Source organism: Symphalangus syndactylus, chromosome 3 (assembly GCF_028878055.3).
Source record: "Symphalangus syndactylus isolate Jambi chromosome 3, NHGRI_mSymSyn1-v2.1_pri, whole genome shotgun sequence".
Taxonomy (NCBI): domain Eukaryota; kingdom Metazoa; phylum Chordata; class Mammalia; order Primates; family Hylobatidae; genus Symphalangus; species Symphalangus syndactylus.
Window position 1 is genome coordinate 114,177,504 of NC_072425.2, and position 22,384 is coordinate 114,199,887.

A 22,384-nucleotide genomic window follows, 5' to 3' on the forward strand; every position below is an offset into this window, starting at 1 on the left:
CTCTTTTGTAATCTTAATAATAAACTGATAAATTTTGCTTTATTAGGGTTTTGGTTTTATAAGACATTTCATAGTTTTATCTCAACTTGCCGAAGAATGAATTGATTATTGGTTTTTCACCTGCACTGGGAGCCCTCTGGTTCTAAGTATTATTAATATTAATTATTATCTTTATCTAGTCAGCCAGACTTGAAAGCATCTGTCTCCATTAGAAAGAGAGGCAGAGAATCAATCTGCCATGTGAAACAAGAGGCTTTGTAAATAAAACTTTTACTATAGAGCATTTGAAATTTGATTTCTACGTTTTAAAGTATTTTAAAGTGGTGTACATTTTTTAATTTTTAAGAAGTTTGCATGTATTGAAAGTCATGTGGTTAGCTGACTTCTCAAAATATATTTGCATATTTTATTATTTTTACCCTTACCAAACTGAATCTTGTTGACTGATGTTACTTTACCATTTACTAGTTGTGTTTGACTTTTGGGCAAATTAAGAGTTCTAGTCTGGAGTGTTTCCTCATTTATAAACTTGAGGATAGCAATACCTACCTCTCAAAGTGATTCAGAAGATTACATAGTACAGGGTGTCAGCACTGCCCCCCACTCCCACCTGGGAACCAACTACTTTCACTATGCAGTAGCTCACACATAACGCAATCCATTTGTATTAATGTCAAAATAAATCAGCAAATTAGTGAATTAAGTAGGATTTGAAATTTGTTTTCCATGCTTGTTAAACCAGAATTTTAAGAAAGTAATCTCCCCAATATGATGATGTTTCATTTGCTTAGATTCTCTGAATTTTATATTGCTTTTCTTAAGGGGAATTGAGAGCCCCTTTATTTTTGCAATTATTTAGGAATCCCCAGCAGGAGCAGCCATTATTTTACAGATGGTATAAGAAAGGCAGGTGTGTGAAGTGGCTGGTTAAAGTGTATCATGATGCAAGTCATAAAATGAATGTGGAAAAAGAGAGTTGTAAAAAGAAAAAATGTTATTTATAATTATTTTGAGACATTTACCTTTAAATCATTTTCTTAAGCCTCCTTCTTCAGATAAGTTAATCTACTCTTCCATAAGAATACTTGAGAATAAAATTGGGTAGCCTAAAGGAGTTATTATACATGATTTTCTACTAACTGGAAATAGCTATGGACAGTTGCCTTTAATTTTGATTCCCCAGCTTTAATAGTGGACTTCCTATTGCAGAAGTTGTTTTAAAGGAGAAAAAATACTTTTAGCAGATTATATGTTTAAGAAAAGGAACTTTTAGTCTCTTTTAAAAATGCTGCATTTAGTTATTAGATAGTTGATTTATTTTTATGTTTGCATTTAGAATTCCTTTTCTGTTTTCCTCCACTGAACATACCAATTTTGTTTTTGAATGGCTAACCCATTTGGTATTTCTGGTTTAAAAACGAGAATAAAAATTTGATAATAATGGCTTTTGGGGTTTGGCTGAGTTACAGCTGTTTTCTTATATTTTGCTTTGTGTGGGGGTGAATGAATGTGTGTGAGAGAATAAAAGGGCAGAGTTTAAAAGACTGCTCTCCTTGAAGGCAGAGGTTGTCTTAATCATGATGTTCAGAGCACATGGATCAGGACCTAGAAGCCTCTGGGGTAAATATTTTAGCTACAGCTCTTGTAGTCTAACATCAGTTTATTGAAAAAGACTCCGAGAAACACTACCAATATTATGAACTAGCAGGATTGAAATGTGAATCTTGATGTGTTCTTTTTGAAAAATAACCTTTTTGTGATTGCTGTGTGCAAAGCATAATGAAATGTGCTGTTGGAGGAAAGGAAGAGGTTAGTGGAAGTCTCAAAATGAAAAGCAAGTTGCTGCGTAGAAACTTATGTCAACTATGGAATAAAGTAAATGAATGGATAGAAGAGTAAGGGTGATAAACAGGTTACCTATATTTTAAAGAGTTATTTCATGATGAGGAACATGCTGTGTATGAGGGAAGGCCACCGATAGCTTAGGTGGAAGTAACAGTCATTTCCCCACCAACGTTCTCTCTTTTCTTTCATTTTGTCACTGATGTTTTAGCTTCTGTCAGCTGGCCCTTCTATTCTGTCACCATTTGTACTTTTCCTCTGCTGCCAGTTTAAGATTTTTGTTATAAGCATGTTATATGACTTGGTTTGCTTTTTTTTTTTTTTTTTTTTTTTTTTTTTTAGACACAGATAATGTACAAGTGGATAGAGCCCAAAATCTGCCGGGAGGATCTCACAGATGCTATTAGATTGCCCCCTTCTGGAGAGAAGAAGGATTGTCCACCTTGCAACCCTGGATTTTATAACAATGGATCATCTTCTTGCCATCCCTGTCCTCCTGGAACATTTTCAGATGGAACCAAAGGTGGGATGTCAATTGGTCCAATAATTGGGCCTTTAGCAAAATGATCTTGTTAGACTACTGTGACCATTTTCTAAATTATTTTTATGGAAAGTGGTTACAGAATTTCTTTTAGTTTTAGTAGACAAAAATTGCAGTCAACTGTAATATTTTAGTTGCAGATAGATGGCTTGAATATAGCCATGTTGTATACTTACTATCCAGAGCCTTTGAGAGATAGCATAAAAAGGACTCTGAAGCCAAATTGACTTGGATTTGAATCTATGTCGCCCATGCTACCAATAGTGTGATTCATCCAAGTTGTTTAAACCTTTTGAAGCTCAATTTTCTTGTCTGTAGGATGGTGGATAATATCTGGCTCATCATCACTGAGAAGGACATTTAAACATGTCTTCTGTAGTACTTTTGCAGCAGGTATAAATATTTGTGAAATATTTTCTTTCCCTACTCCTTTTCTTACTGATGTGATGATGCAAAGTGGCTACATTTAAAAATGGTTGGAAAAGACCCTTCTCTTTCAATTTTGCAGATGTCAATTTAAATCAGGCTTATTTATAACCCAGCACTTTCCCAGCCCCTCAACTCCCAACCATTTCTCAACATAGTCAATATTTTGAATTTCAATTAATCAGTTCATAAATGGTATTAATATTCTGTTAAGTTGAATAACCAATAGGAAGAGTGAAATCTTTCTTTATTCATAAGGTGGAAGAACTGATTCTAAGGTCACATGCAGGAGAACTTGAACTTGTTTCGTAGTTACTCTTTTTATGGAGGGTAATTAAGTATTAGCAGCTACTCCCAGACGTGAAGGAAAAATTTATTTTTAGAGATTTTGTTTCTGTCCCTTTCCTTTTTCATTTTAGTCAAGTATATGTATATATATATATATAATATATCTAGAATTTTGTTCTTTCCAGATTTCTTTTGAAAAAGTTAGTACATCCTGAGGGAACTGGTAGTCCAATATCTTTTTTTTTCCACTTCTCTCCCTGCTAATTGTAATGTAGTAGTGTTTGGAACAGAAGAAGTAGAAGTTGTCCAGATACAGTTTAATTTTAATTGTTGACCCTACTTGTCTCCTGTAGAATGTAGACCATGTCCAGCAGGAACGGAGCCTGCACTTGGCTTTGAATATAAATGGTGGAATGTCCTTCCTGGCAACATGAAAACTTCCTGCTTCAATGTTGGGAATTCAAAGTGCGATGGAATGAATGGTAAATTCAAAATCAGCCTACTTGATATATTTCAGCAATAGAGACATCATTCATTCTTGAACTCAGCTCTCTAAAACATGCCAAGTATGGGTATGAGGAACTTTAATCTTATCATTTGGCTACTTGCCCATCTTCTGGTTGTACCATAAAAATAGTAAATGTGGTGTCACAGCCAGATGATGTTCATACAAGAACAAACTATTAATTTTGCATTTTTTGAGGCAGTATTGAAGTAGATACTGAGGATCATCATTTATGGGTATAAATGCCAGAATAGATTTACCAAGGAGGGTGATGAAATCTATGTTCTTTACCATTTTAAAGAGTAGCATGATGGATTTCTGTCTTGATTAGTCTGGCTCAGCACTGTGCCCTGGTGAGGGGTTAACTAACTTCAAATTCCCCTTGCCTGTCAAGTCTATGATTGTATTTACAAAGTATATATGAATTCTACCTATTGAAAGTTTGAAAATGTGGCAGAGTTCTACAGAACAGTTGTTGAATTGTATTTGCTCTTACCTTTTAAGTGCCTAGAGGGCTTGGAATTTACTCGCTCTGCAGTATGTGATGGTTGAATGAATATATGTATTTTTAAACTTGATGCTAGGGGTAGGTATTGTATATAACAGACCTTTACACTAAAATGCATCCTTTACTTATAACCTCACTGGCATTTTTTATCTGCTCACTTTTCTCTATATTATGTTTAATTATTGTAAACACGTATGTGTGTGCTTTTTAATACATATGTTTTAAATCAATATCTATTCAAAAAAAAAGCTTGAGTCATAGGAAGTGAGGTGTATACACGAGCACAGAGATTGACAAATAGGTCTTTGAATAATGTTAAACAGATGAGTGAAAGACGAAAAGACAAAGCCTCGGTATATATATTAAATGTGAGCTAGTCTTCTTTATTTACCAATAATCCCACTTAAAAAGTCCTCAGAGAGAAGAAGAATAAGATATAATAGCTGTTACCTGACTGTGAAGGTTTTTTTTTTCCTAAAATGTCCTATAATTGAATTTTAAATTAAGAAAATTAAGACCAATTAGGAAAATAAGATTGGGAAGGCAAGGGTATAGAATAACTCTATAAAAGGACTAATACGTTTGTGTGTATGTGTGTGTGTGTGTGTGTATTCACTTACTAGTAAAGATTATCTGAAACTTTAATAGGATCTTATAGAGGAATTATTCATAGCTTAAACTCTGGAAATACTTGATTTACCCACTTGCTTACTCATTTACTGAGAGTCTATTTTTAAATTTTGCTTAGTTTTCAGTAATGATCAATGATTAAATGAAAAGTATAAATCTCTGCAGTATTAGTGTGTGGCATTGAAATGGTAAACAGTAATGTAAAAACTACAAAGATAAAAGGTGATGTATATTTTGTGACTGGCTGGTCCAGTAGCCAACCTTGTGAGGAGCAGCACTCACAAGAACGAGGGTGAAATGGAGAGGCACAGGGGCAGCCTGTCCCCTGGGATAGTCACCCACTAGGGCATGGAGTTAAAGCAAGTGTGCTTTGACCAACTTGACTGTATGATTTGGAGTGCTTTGAGATTCATGTAGTCTTGGTCTGATTTTCACACACTTACAGAACAGGTATGTAGAAGTAAATCTTCATGTGCTAAAATTTTGCCTAAGAGGAATTCAAAGCTGGAGACAAGTTAGTTTTTATTCATGAAGATGTTCATTGGGCTTTATCTATAACAACAAAAATTGAAATAATTGAAATATCCGAAAATAGGATAATGTTTACAAAAGTTATATTACCCTAATGGAATGAAATATTATGCAATCATTATGTGCAAGTTGTACAGAAAACAATTTGGCAATGTTTCAGAAATTTAGAAGGTTCCTATTCTCCAGGCCAGAAATACCGCTTATGAGGATTATACCAAGGAAACAGTGTGATATAAAGAAAAATTACGCACAAAAATATTAATTTTAGAGTTATTTATAAGAGTGAAAAATAGAAAACAAACTAAATTTTCAATAATGGGGTATGGTTAAATAAAATTATGATATAGCTATGTAACATTTTTAAGTTGTTAAAATTAGATGTGCAGAGGATTTTTAGTGGTTTTTTAATGATACATAATAGTTTTATATATTTTGGAGGTACATGTGATATTTTGATATATTCTAAAATGTGGAATGATCAAATAAGGGTAATGGGATATTATCATCTCAAACATTAATCTTTTTAATGTTGGAGACATTCTAATTCTTCTAGCTATTTTGAATAACACAAAAAATTACTAACTACACCCTACTGTATATTGAACACTAGATCTTATTTCTTGTATTTAACTGTATTTTTGCACCCGTTAACTAATTGCTGTTTACCTCAAGGGGGTAATATTTTTGATAGAATGATGATTAGAAAAATCAGAAGACCATGCTAAATGAAAGAAAAACAGAAAATAGATTATATAGTAAAATCTAAGTTATATATTTTAAAAGTATACACTAGACAAATACTAAAAAGAATGTTAAAAGGCTATTCCTTGGAGATGGGAGGTTTATGTGAAATATGAATTACTTTATTTTTAAATTTGGTTTACTGTATTTAATATGCCTTATAGACACTCATTGCTTTCAAAATCAGAATAGTAACATAGAATATTGATTTAAAAATATATTCATTTGACTCAATAACTCTTTTATTGGTATTCCTTTTTAGAAAAATATTGAATATACAGAAAAGCTTTACAAAAATATGTTTATTATAGTTTATATTATGTTACTTAAAGGTAAAAACAAACCAAATGGTTAAAATGGGTGTGTAATCAATAGTAGGTAAGTCCTCTAGTGGGAGCGATTTGGTGAATTGTGCAAATTATATTTAGCTGAATAATAAAATGTTATTTCAGTCATTAACATGTTTATGAAATATTTATAAAAGTGCTTATGAAATAATGTTAATTTACAAAAGCATGATACAAAATTATCTATAATAAAAGCTCAGTGATGTAAAAACATGTATGCATTGATAGAAAGTGAAAAGAAACATCACTGCATGTTAATGGTGTTTTTTTTCTAGGTAATGAAGTTATAAGTAATTTTAGGTTTCAACTTTTAAATTTTTCTTTAAAATTTAAAATTTTTATGATGAATATAAGTATGATTTTTAAATACAAAATAATCTTAAAATATAAAATATACATAGAAACATGGAAAATATGAGATTCACTCTTATGGAAAAAAGAAAATACAAAATTATGTATACCATTATTAAACTGTGCCTATGGACAAAGACTAGAAGGGAATGTATAAAAATTATAATAGCTGTTAGGTGTTAGGTTAGAAGTAAATGTTTTTGAAATCAACATTCTGGTTGACACTGTTCCATATAGTTTTTATGCTTGAGAAAGGATAAAAATAACAACTAGGATACAGTAAAAGGCAGTATTTCCTAGGTTTTCTACTGACTTTGGTATGCCCTGGTTGATATGAAAAAAAAATCTTAATTTTTATATTGATGACATGTCAAAATTATGATATTCTGTGTATATTGGGTTAAATAAAATATATTAAAATTTCACTTCTTTCTTTTTACATTATAAAATGTCCTTGGAACATTTAAACTCACAGGTGTGGCTCACATATTTCTCAATTGGATAGCAATGGTTTATCCCTTAGGGCACTTATATTGATAATAGCCATCTGGTTTCCCTTTGACGCCATTGTCCTCCTGCTTTTCTTGTCCAGTACATTACCCTGCGTGTGTCTTTCCACATACAGCTCTGCTCTCACGTTGGCAGTCTGGAGTTCTGAGTCAGGGGGTTCAGAGCAGTAGATTCTTTTATTTCTTCTCTTTGGTGTTTTTCCTGCTAAGGGTATCATGAGTGTTTAATTTCTTAGGGCTCCTGCAACAGAGTGCCACAAACTAGGTGGCTTCAAACAACAGAAAAGTATTCTCTCAGAGTTCTAGAGGCCAGAAGTCTGAAATCAAGGTGTTGGCAGGGCTATGTTCTCTCTGAAGCCTTTAGGGGAATATCCCTTCTTGCCTTTTCTAGCTTCTGGTAGCCCCGGGAATTCCTTTACTTGTGACAGCATAACTCTAGTCTCTGCCTCCATCTTCACAGGGCCGTCCTCCCTCTGGGTCTGTGTGTCTCTGTGTCTTCAAATGATCCTCTCCCTGTGTGTCTACGTCTGTGACCGTATTTTCCTCCCCTCATAAGGACACCAGTCATTTTGGATTAAGGCCCATCCTAATAACCTCATCTTAACTTGATTATATCTATGGAGTCTTTATTTCCAAATAAGGTCCCATTTATGGGTATTGGTGGTGGGGATTTCAACATATCTTTTCTTAGGGACATAGTCAACGCATAACAACAAGTGTTCTGTTCAGCCAAACCTGTGGCTGGAGTTGCTCCAAAAGTGGCTGGCAGGGGTGCTCCCAAAAGGTACTTCCCTAAACTGTCCTGAGACAGGGCCAGTTGGGATTTCAACAAAAGAAGCACTAAATACCACAGTGATCAGTCCAAAGCATTTATTAGGGGAATTTACCTACAGAGGGGCCTGTAGCATACCTCATAATGGACAGTAAGACAAGGAATGTTCTGCTGAGGTGTGTCTGGAATGAGGGGAGTTGGGTTGTAGAGTTGAGATCAGGGTTTGAGGAGTTTGGCTCAAGGCTGAGGCTAGTTTCTTTCAGTATTTTAGACAACAACCTAAACACGTCTATCAGTGCCTAGGAATGTTCAAGGCCCTGGCTTGGGGTCAAGCCTGCAGGTAATGGAGAGGACATGCCGCTGGCCAGGTCTCAAAGGGGTCAAGACACTCTGTTTCTCAGGACAGAGAAAAAAGTGGAGGACATTGGGGAACTCTCAACAAGTGATATTCAAACATGGGAAATATTTGTTTCCTCCTGCGGGGGTATTAATCCTCCAAACTTAGCTCTTTTTACCATCCTTGTACTGCCTTCTTTTCTCTGCCCTTCCCTGCTATTCTATCCCTCCTCATGGCATTTCTGAACACTAGGAGTTGTTCTGAGAGAAACATTTCATAAAGTCCTCCCTTTCTTGGTATAGAATTGCTCCATGTGGGAATATCCTTCTGCTTTTTATCCCCATTGCAAGTTTACAGTCTCTTTAAACCTAAGTGCCTCTCATATTGCTTACACTGCAGTCAAGGGCCTGTTGTCCCACTGGGTCAGACTGTTTTATGGCTATTCAACTCTTAGAATTCTATACCTGCTTATCTCTCTTTTCAACCACATTAGATAGCCAAACAATGAACATCTCTCTTATAAGTATGTAGATTAGTACATACTATTTTTAAGACTAGCTTGATTGATGTATAGTCAACATATTACCTCTGTATAAATTGTTGATTATAGCATTTCAAAAATCGCCAAGTCAGTCTAGCACTGAACCAGCCTCTTCTTTAGTTTCTCTCTTATACCTCTTGCAGTAGCAGATACTGATATTTTCTTTAGAGATGGAAATGCCAGTGCTGAGGTATTGCCATTAATTAATAACCTTGCTTGATGTTATTTTGGAGAGGCCTCTCTTCCTCATTGTACTGTGGCCATTTCAGTTTATATTGATTGTTACTTTGCAGAAGATGGACCTCATAATGGTTCTCTGTGCACAGCTCTATACTGTTGACAGTTGTGTGTGTCTGTCTCTCATGTTCTACTGACTCCTCAGTGAGGGGGACTTTGTCTTATCTTCCTATCCCAGTGCATGTCATAGTTCTTGGCACTCAGTAAATGCTAGTTGAATAAATGAATGAATGCAGAACAGGGGTTGAATTAGGGAACAACAATACAGCAAACTATAAGAGTGAACCTCAGATCCCAAATCTTTTCTATTAAGTAATTTGAAGTTTCTATTGCACATTGGTTGCCTGAAGACTAGGATTGTTCATCTCAATATATTAGAGTAGATAGAGACCATCTGTTCTAGCTAAAATACAAATCATGCTTCATTGAGAAAACTGTTGTTATCCCATTAAGTATCTTTTATTCAAAATAATGTGTTGCTTGGTTCCTCTTGGAACATCTACCTTGGCATGAAATTTGCAACTGTGATTAAAAATAGGGAATTCATTTGTAGCATTTCTAACTTTGAACAGAAACACTAATGCTTATTCTTACTTTTATCTTATTTAAACAGATTGTTGGAAATCATTAATGGAATTTTTATTAATAAAAATGACTTTTATTACTTCTAGGTTGGGAGGTGGCTGGAGATCATATCCAGAGTGGGGCTGGAGGTTCTGACAATGATTACCTGATCTTAAACTTGCATGTCCCAGGATTTAAGTAAGGAAAACAATTCTAATTCTTTTCTGTAAGAATCCTCACACCTGTTTCCCCACAGAAATAAAGAAGTAGGGCTACTTTATGGAATATGTTAATATTACAAAAATACTTAGTAAATAACAAACTGTCACAGGGTAATGTATTATATTGAAGAATATCTGTAGAATTAGTGATTGAGAAACTATAAATGTTAGTTATATATTACTTAGATAAAGCTGAAAAATTTAAACAATAGTGTGTCCAAATGCTACAGTAACTTTGATTCTTGGATGCTTAATGAAGAGGTCAGTCCAAGTTGTTTGCAGGAGTATCTTTTGATGTATTTATCTATTTTTTCTCAGTTCTCTTGGTAAAATAGCATGTTAGAAATTTCTTAATCCCATTTCGTTTTAGTTCCCCGTGTTGAAATTACCCAGTAGGAGTCTTTTCCTTTAGGATGGATGGTATCATTTACAGCAAGAGGTTCAAGCATATTACCATGGTTATGTGGACTCAATGTCTACAAAGAGTGTGGACAGGTAGGATTAAGTGAGGAAGGAGTTGTGGGTGAGGGAAGCGGTAGATTAGAGGAAGAGAAGAGCATGGCTTTTAGTTTAATAAAAATAGTGGCTTAATTTTATTCTAAATTGTATTTAGAACATACTACAAATATTGCCATTTTAATCTGTCAAATAGACCACTAACATCTATGACTGGAGCCACGGGTTCTGAACTAGGAAGAATAACATTTGTCTTTGAGACCCTCTGTTCAGCGGACTGTGTTTTGTACTTCATGGTGGTAAGTGGACGGGCGGCTTTCAAAGGCAGATTTCTGAGCTTAGCATTCTCCTTCAAGTGTAAATTTATCTGTGGCAAGTTGGGATAAGAATTCCTTTTTTTTTTTTTTTTTTTTTTTTGCTATTCTTAGCACCTTTCACAAACATTAAAAAATATCTAAAGAAGTAATTAAGAATTGTGCAATGAAGTCCACAAATAAAGTGTTTATTCCTCATGGGAAAGACTAAGTGAGGGAGCCCGGGTGACTGATAGAGGCCAGGGAATATTAATCCGGTAAAAAAAATTCCTTCATAAAAGTGTCACCAGCAGAATGAAAATTCTCCCCTGATAACCATTCAGCTATTCAAACTATCCAGAAGGAAAAAACATTGTACTAATAAGTAAGGGCAGAAAATAATGGAGATGTAGAACATTGAGAAGAGAGCATTTAGAAAAAGACTACTATGCTCATGTCATAATTTTGCCCATTTCTTTTCTAGATGTCATACAAATCTCTACTCTTAGCTTGAGGAAAGTATCACCATGAAATTTACTAAGACCTTATGTGAGATTTAGAAGGTTGTTGGCTAAGAGTTTAAGATTACAATTAAATAGTTACTTCACAGACCTGCTTTGTTTTTGTGTTTTTTTTCCCAATGACCTTTTAGTAGCCAGTTAACAGTTTATTAACAGTTTTCTCCGTGATATGCAAAATGTGAGGAGACTTAAACATTTATTTGTGATTACTGATAGCGTCAATGAAGGCAGACTTTTTTTCTGAAAAAAGTATCGACTTTGTAGCAGTAAAAGATCATGAATAATCTTCAATATAGCCATCTATATCACAACCCACAAGTCTTCAATTCTCCCAAGTCTGCCTCCTTATTTCTTTAGTCTGTTCTTCTCATACTCAGTGCCATTGCTGAAATGCAGACTAATATTATCTCTTAACTGGATTATTCAGTAGTCTCCTATACATTCTTCTCATCTCTACTCTTTCATCTATACTGTCGTCAAAATTATTTTTTTTTCTTTCTGGAGACGAAGTCTCACTCCGTTGCCCAGGCTGGAGTGCAGTGGTGCGATCTTGGCTCACTGCAACCTCTGCCTCCTGAGTTCAAGTGATTCTCCTGCCTCAGTCTTCTGAGTAGCTGGATTTACAGGCATGCACCATACGTCTAGCTAATTTTTATATTTTTAGTAGAGATGAGGTTTCACCATGTTGGCCAGGCTGGTCTCAAACTCCTGACCTCAGGTCATCTGCCCACTTTGGCCTCCCAAAGTGCTGGGATTACAGGTGTGAGTCACCGTGCCCAGCCAAAATTATCCTTAAACATAAAAACAACAGTAGAGGCTGGCGTGATGGCTCACTTCTGTAATCCCAGCACTTTGGGAAGCTGAGGTGGGTGGATTGTTTGAGTCCAGGTGTTTGAGAGCAGCCTGGGCAACATGGGAAAACCTCATCTCTACCAAAAAAAAAAAAAAAAAGTTAGCTGGCCACAATGGTGCATGCCTTTAATCCTAGCTACTTTGGAGTTTGAGATGGGAGAATCACCTGAGCCTGGGAGGTTGAGACTGCAGTTAGTCATGATCATGCCACTACACTGCAGCCTGGGCAACAGGCCCTGTCTCGAAAATGAAATGAAACAAAGAAAACAACCCAAAATTCAACAGTAGAGGCATGAACAACAAAGCTATCCCTTCCCTTGGTGCTTTTTATGGCCTATAGCAATGAGTCTTAAAGTGTGGCCCCTGGAGCAGCACCACCTGGATCCTCTTGGAAATTGTTAGAAATGCACATTTCTGTGTCTCAGCTTAGTCTCACTGAATGAAAAACTCTGTGGTCACAGCAGTCTGTATTTTAGCAAGCATTGAGGATGGTTCTGAAATACTTTAGAGTTTAAGAACCAATGGCCTCTGAATATACTTCAGATTCTGTAACATGGCATCTCTATGGTTCTTTGTATTCTTTCTCCAGCCTCTGTTTCCAAACCTGCTTTTATGACTCACCTTTGTTTAGTCACCTGAATTTGTTGGTGTTAGTGGAACACTCTGTACTTTTTCATTCCCTATGTGTTGACACTCTAAGCTAGAATGACATTTTTCCTTTTGTTGTTTTATCTGGTGAACTCCAATCATACTTCAGTAGCAGCTCAAACTTCACCTTTTCTCAGAAGCTCTCTCTTACTCCTTTCAGTCAAGTTAGCCACTCTCTCCAGTGTGCTTCTAAAACCCTTTGAAAAATCCCTGCTTTAATTATGTGAACTTATTTATGTTTTTGTCTCTCTCACTTGACCAGGCATCCCTGAGAGTAGGGATCTTATGATATTTGTATTGAGGAATCAATCCTAGAGCATTCGGCTTTTAGCAAAGTCTGCCATTTTCTTTCCTTTTTGTGTGATTTGATCTTCTCACACGACTTTTGGAGATCTCTAAATAATATATAAAATTCTTTGAATATCATGTAGTGCTTCACAAATGTAAGGTGGTATTATGTGCACTAATGCATTAAATTTCAATTATTGTAACCCATAATGATGTTTAATGAAGCACTATCAATATATTATGAACTGCTTTTTGGGAATGATGATTTCATTGTTTGGTTACATGAGGATTTCTATAATGTATGATAAGCATTTTCTGTTATTCCTATCTGTGGTATGAACTCAGGATGTGTCTCTTTAGAGCATATTTGGTTACTTTATCACATGTTTGATTCCTGTATTATCAAAGGATGAAAAACAAAGAGACTTGTCTTGAGCTCATGAAGCCTTATTGCCAGCATCCCAGATAACTAATGGAAGCCCATCCAAATTCCTAAGTGATCTATCAGGATTTCTGCCAGGAAAATTAGAAAATTCAGGGTTTAGGCTTGGTTTTCTTTTTATATAAATTAGATGTGTGTTACATTATCTGGTCAACTTATTAATGTTTTCTTTCTAGTCATGTTAATGACAGCATATCAGTTGGAATATCACAAATTTGTGTGATTTTAATATTATCTTGAATTTCGTTAAATAAGAAATAAAATATAAACTAAACCTTTTGGAAGTCAAGTATAAGCAAGAGAGGATTTCATGAACATAAAATAACATTCTGCTTAACATGCACTTGGGTAAAGTAACCCTGGAACTTGCAAGTATAATTCAGGGGAACTTGGAATTCCTATGTAAGAGCTCCGTATCAGAATCTCTGAAGGAAAAAGATAAAGAATTGGAAGCCTTTCCATTCAATGATAATTTTAGAAGTTTATTGTAAGAAGTTTGAGGAGTTATGTTTCCTCTTCTAAGTATATATCCCAAGCCAGATCACACACATGAAACAAAAATAGACAATAAAAACAAAAAAAATCCAACCCTTAAACATATTATTATTTCAGACGTCTTTCAAGTTATATGAACAATGTGGTTGATATATTGTGATTACTGAGTGAGGTGCCTGTGCAGACTCGAAGGCAAATTTTAAGAGTTCTGGGATTACATGCTCTGTTTGTAGTCATAAACTCTAATGGGGTTACTTTAAATATGAATACATTTGTAATATATGCACAGGTATATTATTGTTGAGTTTGTGCTTTATTTGAATATATTTTTTCCACTATGTTTTAGGATATTAATAGAAAAAGTACGAATGTGGTAGAATCATGGGGTGGAACCAAAGAAAAACAAGCTTACACCCATATCATCTTCAAGAATGCAACTTTTACATTTACATGGGCATTCCAGAGAACTAATCAGGGTCAAGATGTAAGTTCCAAGCACTTTTTTTTTTTTAAACACACTAATGATGCCCCCTTGTGGAGATGCATACAAAGTGATAACTCAAATTTGGAAGAAAAGACTGCTTTTTAAAAAATATAGAATGAATAATCTGGTTATTGAGTCGGTGGTATAAAATGATAATTTTTATTTTTTGAGAGTAAGAATGTATGGAATAAAATAACAACGTGTCTTTGAATTGTTCTTCACTCTGAACAAATACAGTTTTTGGAAACTTATGAGAAGGAAAATCTAATTTTGCAGTTCTCTAAAAATAACTTGTTTTTAAAGCTTTCTGAGGCTTTGTGAAGATGGGCAACTTTCTTCGTCTTCATCTGAGTCATCTGATGTTTAAGAGCCATTAACTAGTGTCATTTTATTTTTTCATTACAGTAATATTTCCTTTTACAGCCTGGAGAATGTGTATGTACCCACCATTGAGCTAACACACAAAATCATTTCCTTTCTTTTATTTTCCCTGCCAGAATAGACCTATTCCTCCCCTAAGTATATTCCATTGTACCATATGTTTCAATAGTAGCAGGACTTATTTTGTGGATCTCTATAGATGTAACCTTCCCAAGGTGAGAACAAGATAAACCACTTGTTCAAAAGTGGCCGTAATGCTATGGTGGCAAATGTATGGCATTTTCTCTTCTTCTCTTCAGGCTTTCAGTGGGGAATAAATTCCCCAGATTGTACTTGACTCCAGTTATTCCTTATGAAGGTTAAGATTACCATCCTGTGGGGCGTGAACATGCTGTGGAATCTTTCCTTGCCTTCCATTTATCTTTGTCCCAGACAAGGGCATTAAGTAGTCTGGAGTAACACTGCTCTGTACCGATAGAGTGATGCCCACTGCTTAATTAAAACCAGACCTTAAAGTGACATAGTGTTACAAGAAGGAAAAACATAATAAGACCCAGGTTTTTGCTCTCTAGTCCACATCTTTTCTATACGTTGATTAGGGAAAGGACTGGAGAAGGAAAGGAAGACTCAATGAAATGCTGTGCTTGCATTGATTTAACACAGTTAATGTTTGTGTGTGACTAGAGGTCCTAGTCTTCCAAGATTTTCTAATCCCCATTCCAAGGCATTTCTACCCTGCCACACTTTCAACATCCTATTGTATCATTTGATTTAGGCTAAGATGTGAATAAATGATGATGGGAGATGAAAACTGTTCCTCTCTTAAACTATACTAGTTCTTCTAGGTATGAGGTCTATAACTGCATCCTAATTTATACTAATTGTGACAGATTTCACAGTAATTGTGGCAAAACTGCTGGAACTATATTATTGCAGAAATTAGTTTCTAATCTTAAATCTTGATTTAAGATTTTTTAAAAGAAGAACCAAATAGCAGTGATATTAATCTATTGTCAATTACAAACTATTAGGCTGGAACACTCTAGTTATTTTGATGATATCAACATAAGACATAATCTGGTTGTACAACTAAGCCCCAAGGCAGAAGTCATTACTTTCTGCTCTTTTTTTAGAATAGACGGTTCATCAATGACATGGTGAAGATTTATTCTATCACAGCCACTAATGCAGTTGATGGGGTGGCGTCCTCATGCCGTGCCTGTGCCCTCGGTTCTGAACAGTCGGGTTCATCGTGTGTCCCCTGCCCTCCAGGCCACTACATTGAGAAAGAAACCAACCAGTGCAAGGAATGTCCACCTGACACCTACCTGTCCATACATCAGGTCTATGGCAAAGAGGCTTGTATTCCATGTGGGCCTGGGAGTAAAAACAATCAGGTAAGTGGGTCTGCATTTCAGGTATCCCCATGAAAGCACATTTTAATAGAGAAATTCAAGGGTTCTCCTTAATGTTTCTATGGGAGCTAAGAGGTTGCTATTTATTCTGAAATAAGACTTTCTACTTACCATTTCTGTTTTCTCCCTTCTTGCATTTATTAAACACTTACTGTATGCCATGAAAGTACTAGTTACGGTGACATAAAATGTTAAAAGCTCCCAAATAAGAATGCTTTTCCAAAATATTAAAACTGGTTTCTTGTGTATTGTTTAGGTACAGCAAATAAGCTACCTATCTATAGGCTGGCTATAGCAGTCATCTGGGAACAGCTAGTGTTTCTTGTAATTTTGAATAGCGAAGATTGATGCCATATTATGAGTGAAGGACAAAGCAGTTTTACTGTCTGTTTAAATTTATGTAACAGAATTTTGGCTATTTCTTAAAATACCTTTCTACAAGGAACAAACTTGAGGATAACTTTACTCTTTAAAAGATTCTGAATTTTCTGAACTTTGTTTAGAAAAATCTAGTTAGAGTTTAGAAATTCTTTATATTAGTATGGTAAAGTATTATAGCTAAGACTAAATTACTGGAATAGTTTTTACACCTAGAACTTTTTTCAAACACATTTTAGTAGCAGCTAATATTTTCTTTCCTGCTATATTGTTTCTTTATCTTTAATCAAAGGACCATTCAGTTTGCTATAGTGACTGCTTTTTCTACCATGAAAAAGAAAATCAGAGTTTGCACTATGACTTTAGCAACCTCAGCAGTATGGGCTCATTAATGAATGGCCCCAGCTTCACCTCCAAAGGAACAAAATACTTCCATTTCTTCAATATCAGTTTATGTGGGCATGAGGTGAGTTCTGGCTGTCAAGGTGAGATGGACCTATATTTCAGCTCCGATCGAGTTGATATTTTCTGTGTTAATGGACCAATAAATTCCCTATGGATATCAACCAATTGTCAGAAACTGAGGTTTGATTGCTTAGATCCTCTATTGCCGCCTAGAATATTGGCAGATTTCTCCACCAGGGGCAACTTTGCCTGGTTCTCAGTATATCAAATCATTTATGCAGTCAGTTGAAACCTGAGGCTTGGAGCTATGGTGTAAGTGCTTTGAGGATGTTTTGTTTTCATAAAAATGGGTCAGGGTTGTCAATCTTACCTCTTTTTAGGCAAGAACTTATTTGAGAAAGTTTTGCTGTTGTTTATGTTGTCAATTTTGTGTTTTAAAAAGAAAAAGACTTTCAAGAGGAAGTTTGTCCAAAACAAAAAGGAGACATGCAGGGCCAAATATCAGTTGATAAGGTGGGCTTAAATCATACAAATGGGATTTTATTTTCTGTGAGAAGAAGAGGAATCTTTTTTTTTTTTTTTTTTTTTTTTTTTTTTTTTTTTTTTTTTTTTTTTTTTTTTTTTGAGACGGAGTCTCGCTGTGTCACCCAGGCTGGAGTGCAGTGGCGCAGTCTTGGCTCACTGCAAGCTCCGTCTCCTGGGTTCACGCCATTCTCCTGCCTCAGCCTCTCCGAGTAGCTGGGACTACAGGCGCCCGCCACCACGCCCGGCTAATTTTTTGTATTTTTAGTAGAGACGGGGTTTGATGCCCAATATTTTAATGGACATATGAGGTTAGGGTTGGGAAGTATGTATAGGTATATACCTACAGAGTAGAAACAGAATAAGGCATTTCCTCCATGTTACTTCCCATATTAACTCCTATATTTTCAATTGTCTTCATTATGAGATACTGTGCAAAGCTTTGCACAAAGGAAACAAAAAGAGATCTGATGACCACAGAGGTTTTCAAACAAAAAGATCCATAAAATTTTACATAGTATGACAGTTGTCCTGTTTTGATTTTACCTGGGGTGATCCAAGACACTCACTAGATTAGTTACTCAGTTCACTCAATAAATATAAATTAAATACCTGTTATGTGCCAGATACTGTGGGAAGCAGTGAATAAGTTTAATTCCATTATCTACCATACTTCTATCACAATCTTATCGTACATTAGCACTACCTCTTTTTCCACCTTCTCTTCTCTTCTCTTCCCCTCTGGCTTCTCTTTCTTTCCTTTTTATTCGTGTTTCTTTTTAGCTTCCACTATTTTCCTTTTTCTTTCCCCAGTACCTTTTCTCTGTTCTTTTTCATTATTCGTTATTGGCTTCAACATTTTAATTTAAGCCTAGTAAAAAAATGTATACTGGTGAGAAAGCCTATTGTTGTCAGAAGGTCTGGTAGCAGGAGAAAAATTTATAGGTTAGGTCTGCTAGCTGCATTAAGAAAGAGAAACTTTTATACTTTTTACACATCTGTGTACACTCTATATCTAACACCAATGAAATAGTTTTCCTATATTATTTTTACATTTACTTTGTAGAAATTATGGAGCAAGCTATAGTCCTTTGCAGTGGGACTATAGTATATTTAAACATATTATATTTAAACAATTTTTCCATTTTTTATGTTATATCTTCCAATTATTTTCTAAATTGTTAAAAAAGCAAATCTCTGTATTCTCTTTAACTTGTTGTACAGTTGAACAGATACACATCATTGAAACTAAGAGTAGGTGAATAAAGACACTTGTAGTGACCAACTATTTAGAATTCAGGTGTTATTCTAGAATTTTGCTGCAGTATGACTTTTGTGCTTTCTTCTTTAGCCTTCATGTTACCTTTCTGCTACACATAGGGTCATAAAGGAAAAGGAAGCCCAACTCTTTTTCTTTGACATTGAAGCTTTCATCAGCAGTTTTCTGGTCTCTTTGCATGCAGTTATTCTATGAATTGAACATTTCATAGATTACTTTTATTTTCTTAAGTTTGATGACTTTCATTTATCACAAATGATGCTTGTAGTGGGAAAAGCAGTATAGTCTTGAATTACTGTATCTGTTATAACTGTAGACTCTGAAGTTTGGTTGAATATTGGGCTTTCCTTGAGAGCTTTTAAAAAGTACTGATGGGTGGCTAGGCCTCATACCAGATCAACTAAATCAGAATCCTTACAGTGAGGAGAGAGCCACTGCTCTTCTAGGGTCACTAGCTAGCCAAGATTAAGTTTAGAGATTGACATCCAATAAAACCTTTCTTTTATGACTTTATTTTCCTAGGGGAAGAAGATGGCTCTCTGTACCAACAATATAACAGACTTTACAGTAAAAGAAATAGTGGCAGGGTCAGATGATTACACAAATTTGGTAGGGGCATTTGTATGCCAGTCAACAATTATTCCTTCTGAAAGTAAGGGTTTCCGAGCAGCCTTATCATCACAATCCATCATTCTGGCAGATACATTCTTAGGTAAGCTTCCTTTGGTTCATATATGCATGCATACATTTATTCTTAAATTATGCTATGGATAACTTGTCATTGTATTGGTGTTTGCTATAGATGATTAAGGCCCCCACAGGTAATTTTAAATTGTCACTTTGTAAGATGGTTAAAAAACTCCTACTAGTGGGGACTATTGATTAGTCTCCGAGAAGCTTCTGCATTTATGTATTAATTCATATGTAAGTATGACATTTTCTGAGGGTCTATGCCTGTCATCAGACTTTCTAGAAGTTTAAGAGGCAAACCAATTTTAAAAATCCAAACTAAAAACAACATTAGAATAGTAAACAAACACAACTACACCTAAATCATTTCTATGCCACCAGTTTCCATCACCTTTTCTCATACCAAAAGGAAGCAGGTGACAAACAACAAAGGTGAGGGTGCTGAGTTTCACTCCTCATGTTCCCTTTTTGTCTCTGTAGTCCTGGCAGCCATAGGTAAGTTTGAAGAATCTAGCTCTCTAATGAGTGATTCTTAGGTATCAAATTTATTATGATCTCTACAGTGGGGGTTAGGAATCTGTGGTTTTAACAAGCTTCATAGGTGATTCGGATGTGTGGCCAGATTTGAGAACATTGCTATAATATAGACTCCAGAGGAAATTAGCATTGACTTTCAGCACCAAGGTCAGTTACTGGGGGGTGGGGGTTGCTCAGAGTGGGAACTCTGAAGCAAAGTTTGCTCTTACTGCGTTTTGGCTCTGTTATTTTGCTTACAAGAGGCGGGGGAAAAAAAGCCTTAGTTTTCTGCTTACTAGATTAAGCAAATTTCAGAGTTATTTTCTGGAAATTATTAGGGCACAAAATTTTTTGCTTTGTCAAATATGTCTGTATCGAATATGAGTAAAAAGCTGTATTAGCAAAGTAGCCTAACTCATTCGATAAAATTCACTGGAGAATGAAAATTTTAATAGACTTTTGAGATGTTAGAGAACTGAAAGGAACTTCATAGATTATCGAATTACTGCTTGCATTAGATTCAGGCAACAAGACCCAGGGAAGTGAAAAGACTTAAGCAAAATTACAAAACTAGGGAGTAGAATCTTTTCTCTTTCATTCTGGAGACTTTGGAAAATTTCTTGTTTTTACGATGGATGCATTAATATAATACAGCATTTCTGTAAATATTGTAAAATGACAGTCATTAAAGCTATTTTCTATGCAACTCTACAGAGACCAAATAAAAATAATTTTCCATATTGCTTAATAGTTTCTTTTTAAATGTCATCTAGGAGTGACAGTTGAAACCACATTGCAAAATATTAATATAAAAGAAGATATGTTCCCAGTTCCAGCAAGCCAAATACCAGATGTGCATTTCTTTTATAAGTAAGTGAAGATACTGTTTCCCTTGACTATATTTTAACCAAAAGAAACTTATATATAGGGAACACCAATACTCATATAATTATGTGTATGTAATCATATACTCAATGTGAGTTCTTATGGCAGAGAAGATCAATTATGTCACCTGAGCGTTCCTAGAATGTAGTTTATACTTAATAATTAGTAACTGATTCTTAAATGAAGGATAGTAAAAAGTAGGAAACATGGAATATTTTGAAAGCCTTGTATAATTTCTCGTGTGTGTGTGCGTGTGTGTGTATTCATTTACGTGTGTGTGTGCATGTGTGTGTATTCATTTACATTAGGCAATAAAGAGACTCTATTTCATTGTCTAGGCAATCATTATTTATAATTCACATATCAAGGCATTGGCCTAAGTAGATATGGTCCTTGTTCCCTTAAGAATATTTTTGATTATAATTTTTATTAAAATTATATCTTTACTAAATACTTTGATGATAACGTATCACTTTACCTGGGAAAGTAGTCAACTTTTCATAGGCAATGAAAGTAAATGAGCTGAATTTGTATTAAAATTGCAAATTAGTGAACTTTAATACATTTTTCTTTTTCATTTGTTCATGAAGTCTGAGAGCAATTATTCCCATATTTTTGTCTTTGTAATCTGTATTATATCTGTTTTTTAAAAATATTATTTGGCTTACAATAGGTCTTCTACAGCGACAACATCTTGTATTAATGGCCGATCAACTGCTGTGAAAATGAGGTGTAATCCTACTAAATCTGGAGCAGGAGTGATTTCAGTCCCCAGGTATCCTTATTTCCATATGATTTGTGTTTGCCATGAGGAAGAAAAACTCTCCAGAATGTTACTATTTTAAAACATATTCTCTATGAACATAAAACAGAAAGAAAACAGAAGAATCTGTAGGGTTTTTTTTTTTTTTGTAGGGAATGTGCTGAGTGTGTATTAAGAGGAATAGGTCCTTGTACAATCTAAATACTTCCTACCCTCTTGTATGACATATTCTTGTCCTGTTTGCGTTAAGTGTCTAATTCTCTTGAAGCAATATAAAATTAATTATACTGCTTGTATCCCTGTATTTATTTTATTGTTTAGCCTGAATTTCCTTGAGAGCTGGATTAGTAGCTTTCCTGATTATGGTACTAGATCAACAATGAACTAGCTGGGTGATCAAGATTAAGTAATCTAACCTCTGAGTCATAGCTTTTTTCTCTGGAAGGGGATGGGGGCCAGGATAATTTGTATTATCGATTTCTAGCTCTTCAGTTTATTGATTAATGGTGGCAGAATCACCAAGGTAAGTCTGACTTATAGAATACATAATGTGCTTCATTTAACACAGATTAGCATTAAGGCAATAGCCCTCTATAGTGAAGATCTGAATAATGCAGTTCACTTTGGATGGGAACACAAGAAAACAATTTCATAGACTCAGAATTGTCAACTTAAATACAGACTGCTTTAATAGCATGAGTGACACTTGAATGCCTCCTGAATTTTATTTTTCAGATATTCATTTTTCACTATGAAGATTATTTATTTCTTTATATTTTA

At 35.0% G+C, this 22,384-nt stretch overlaps 1 protein-coding gene across 13 annotated transcripts in view; it reads left to right on the plus strand.

Annotated features, from left to right (window-relative positions):
* The window catches only part of ELAPOR2 (endosome-lysosome associated apoptosis and autophagy regulator family member 2), a 276,913-nt gene that overhangs the window by 132,547 nt on the left and 121,982 nt on the right, over positions 1–22,384 (plus strand). For all 13 annotated transcript variants that reach the window (XM_063634909.1, XM_055272846.2, XM_063634921.1 and 10 more), the window contains 10 exons: positions 2,185–2,365; positions 3,451–3,579; positions 9,778–9,868; positions 10,544–10,646; positions 14,233–14,370; positions 15,885–16,148; positions 16,837–17,010; positions 19,273–19,462; positions 20,730–20,826; positions 21,515–21,616. In XM_063634909.1, coding sequence (XP_063490979.1) covers positions 2,185–2,365; positions 3,451–3,579; positions 9,778–9,868; positions 10,544–10,646; positions 14,233–14,370; positions 15,885–16,148; positions 16,837–17,010; positions 19,273–19,462; positions 20,730–20,826; positions 21,515–21,616 — 1,469 coding nt within the window. The remainder of the gene's footprint in view (positions 1–2,184; positions 2,366–3,450; positions 3,580–9,777; positions 9,869–10,543; positions 10,647–14,232; positions 14,371–15,884; positions 16,149–16,836; positions 17,011–19,272; positions 19,463–20,729; positions 20,827–21,514; positions 21,617–22,384) is intronic.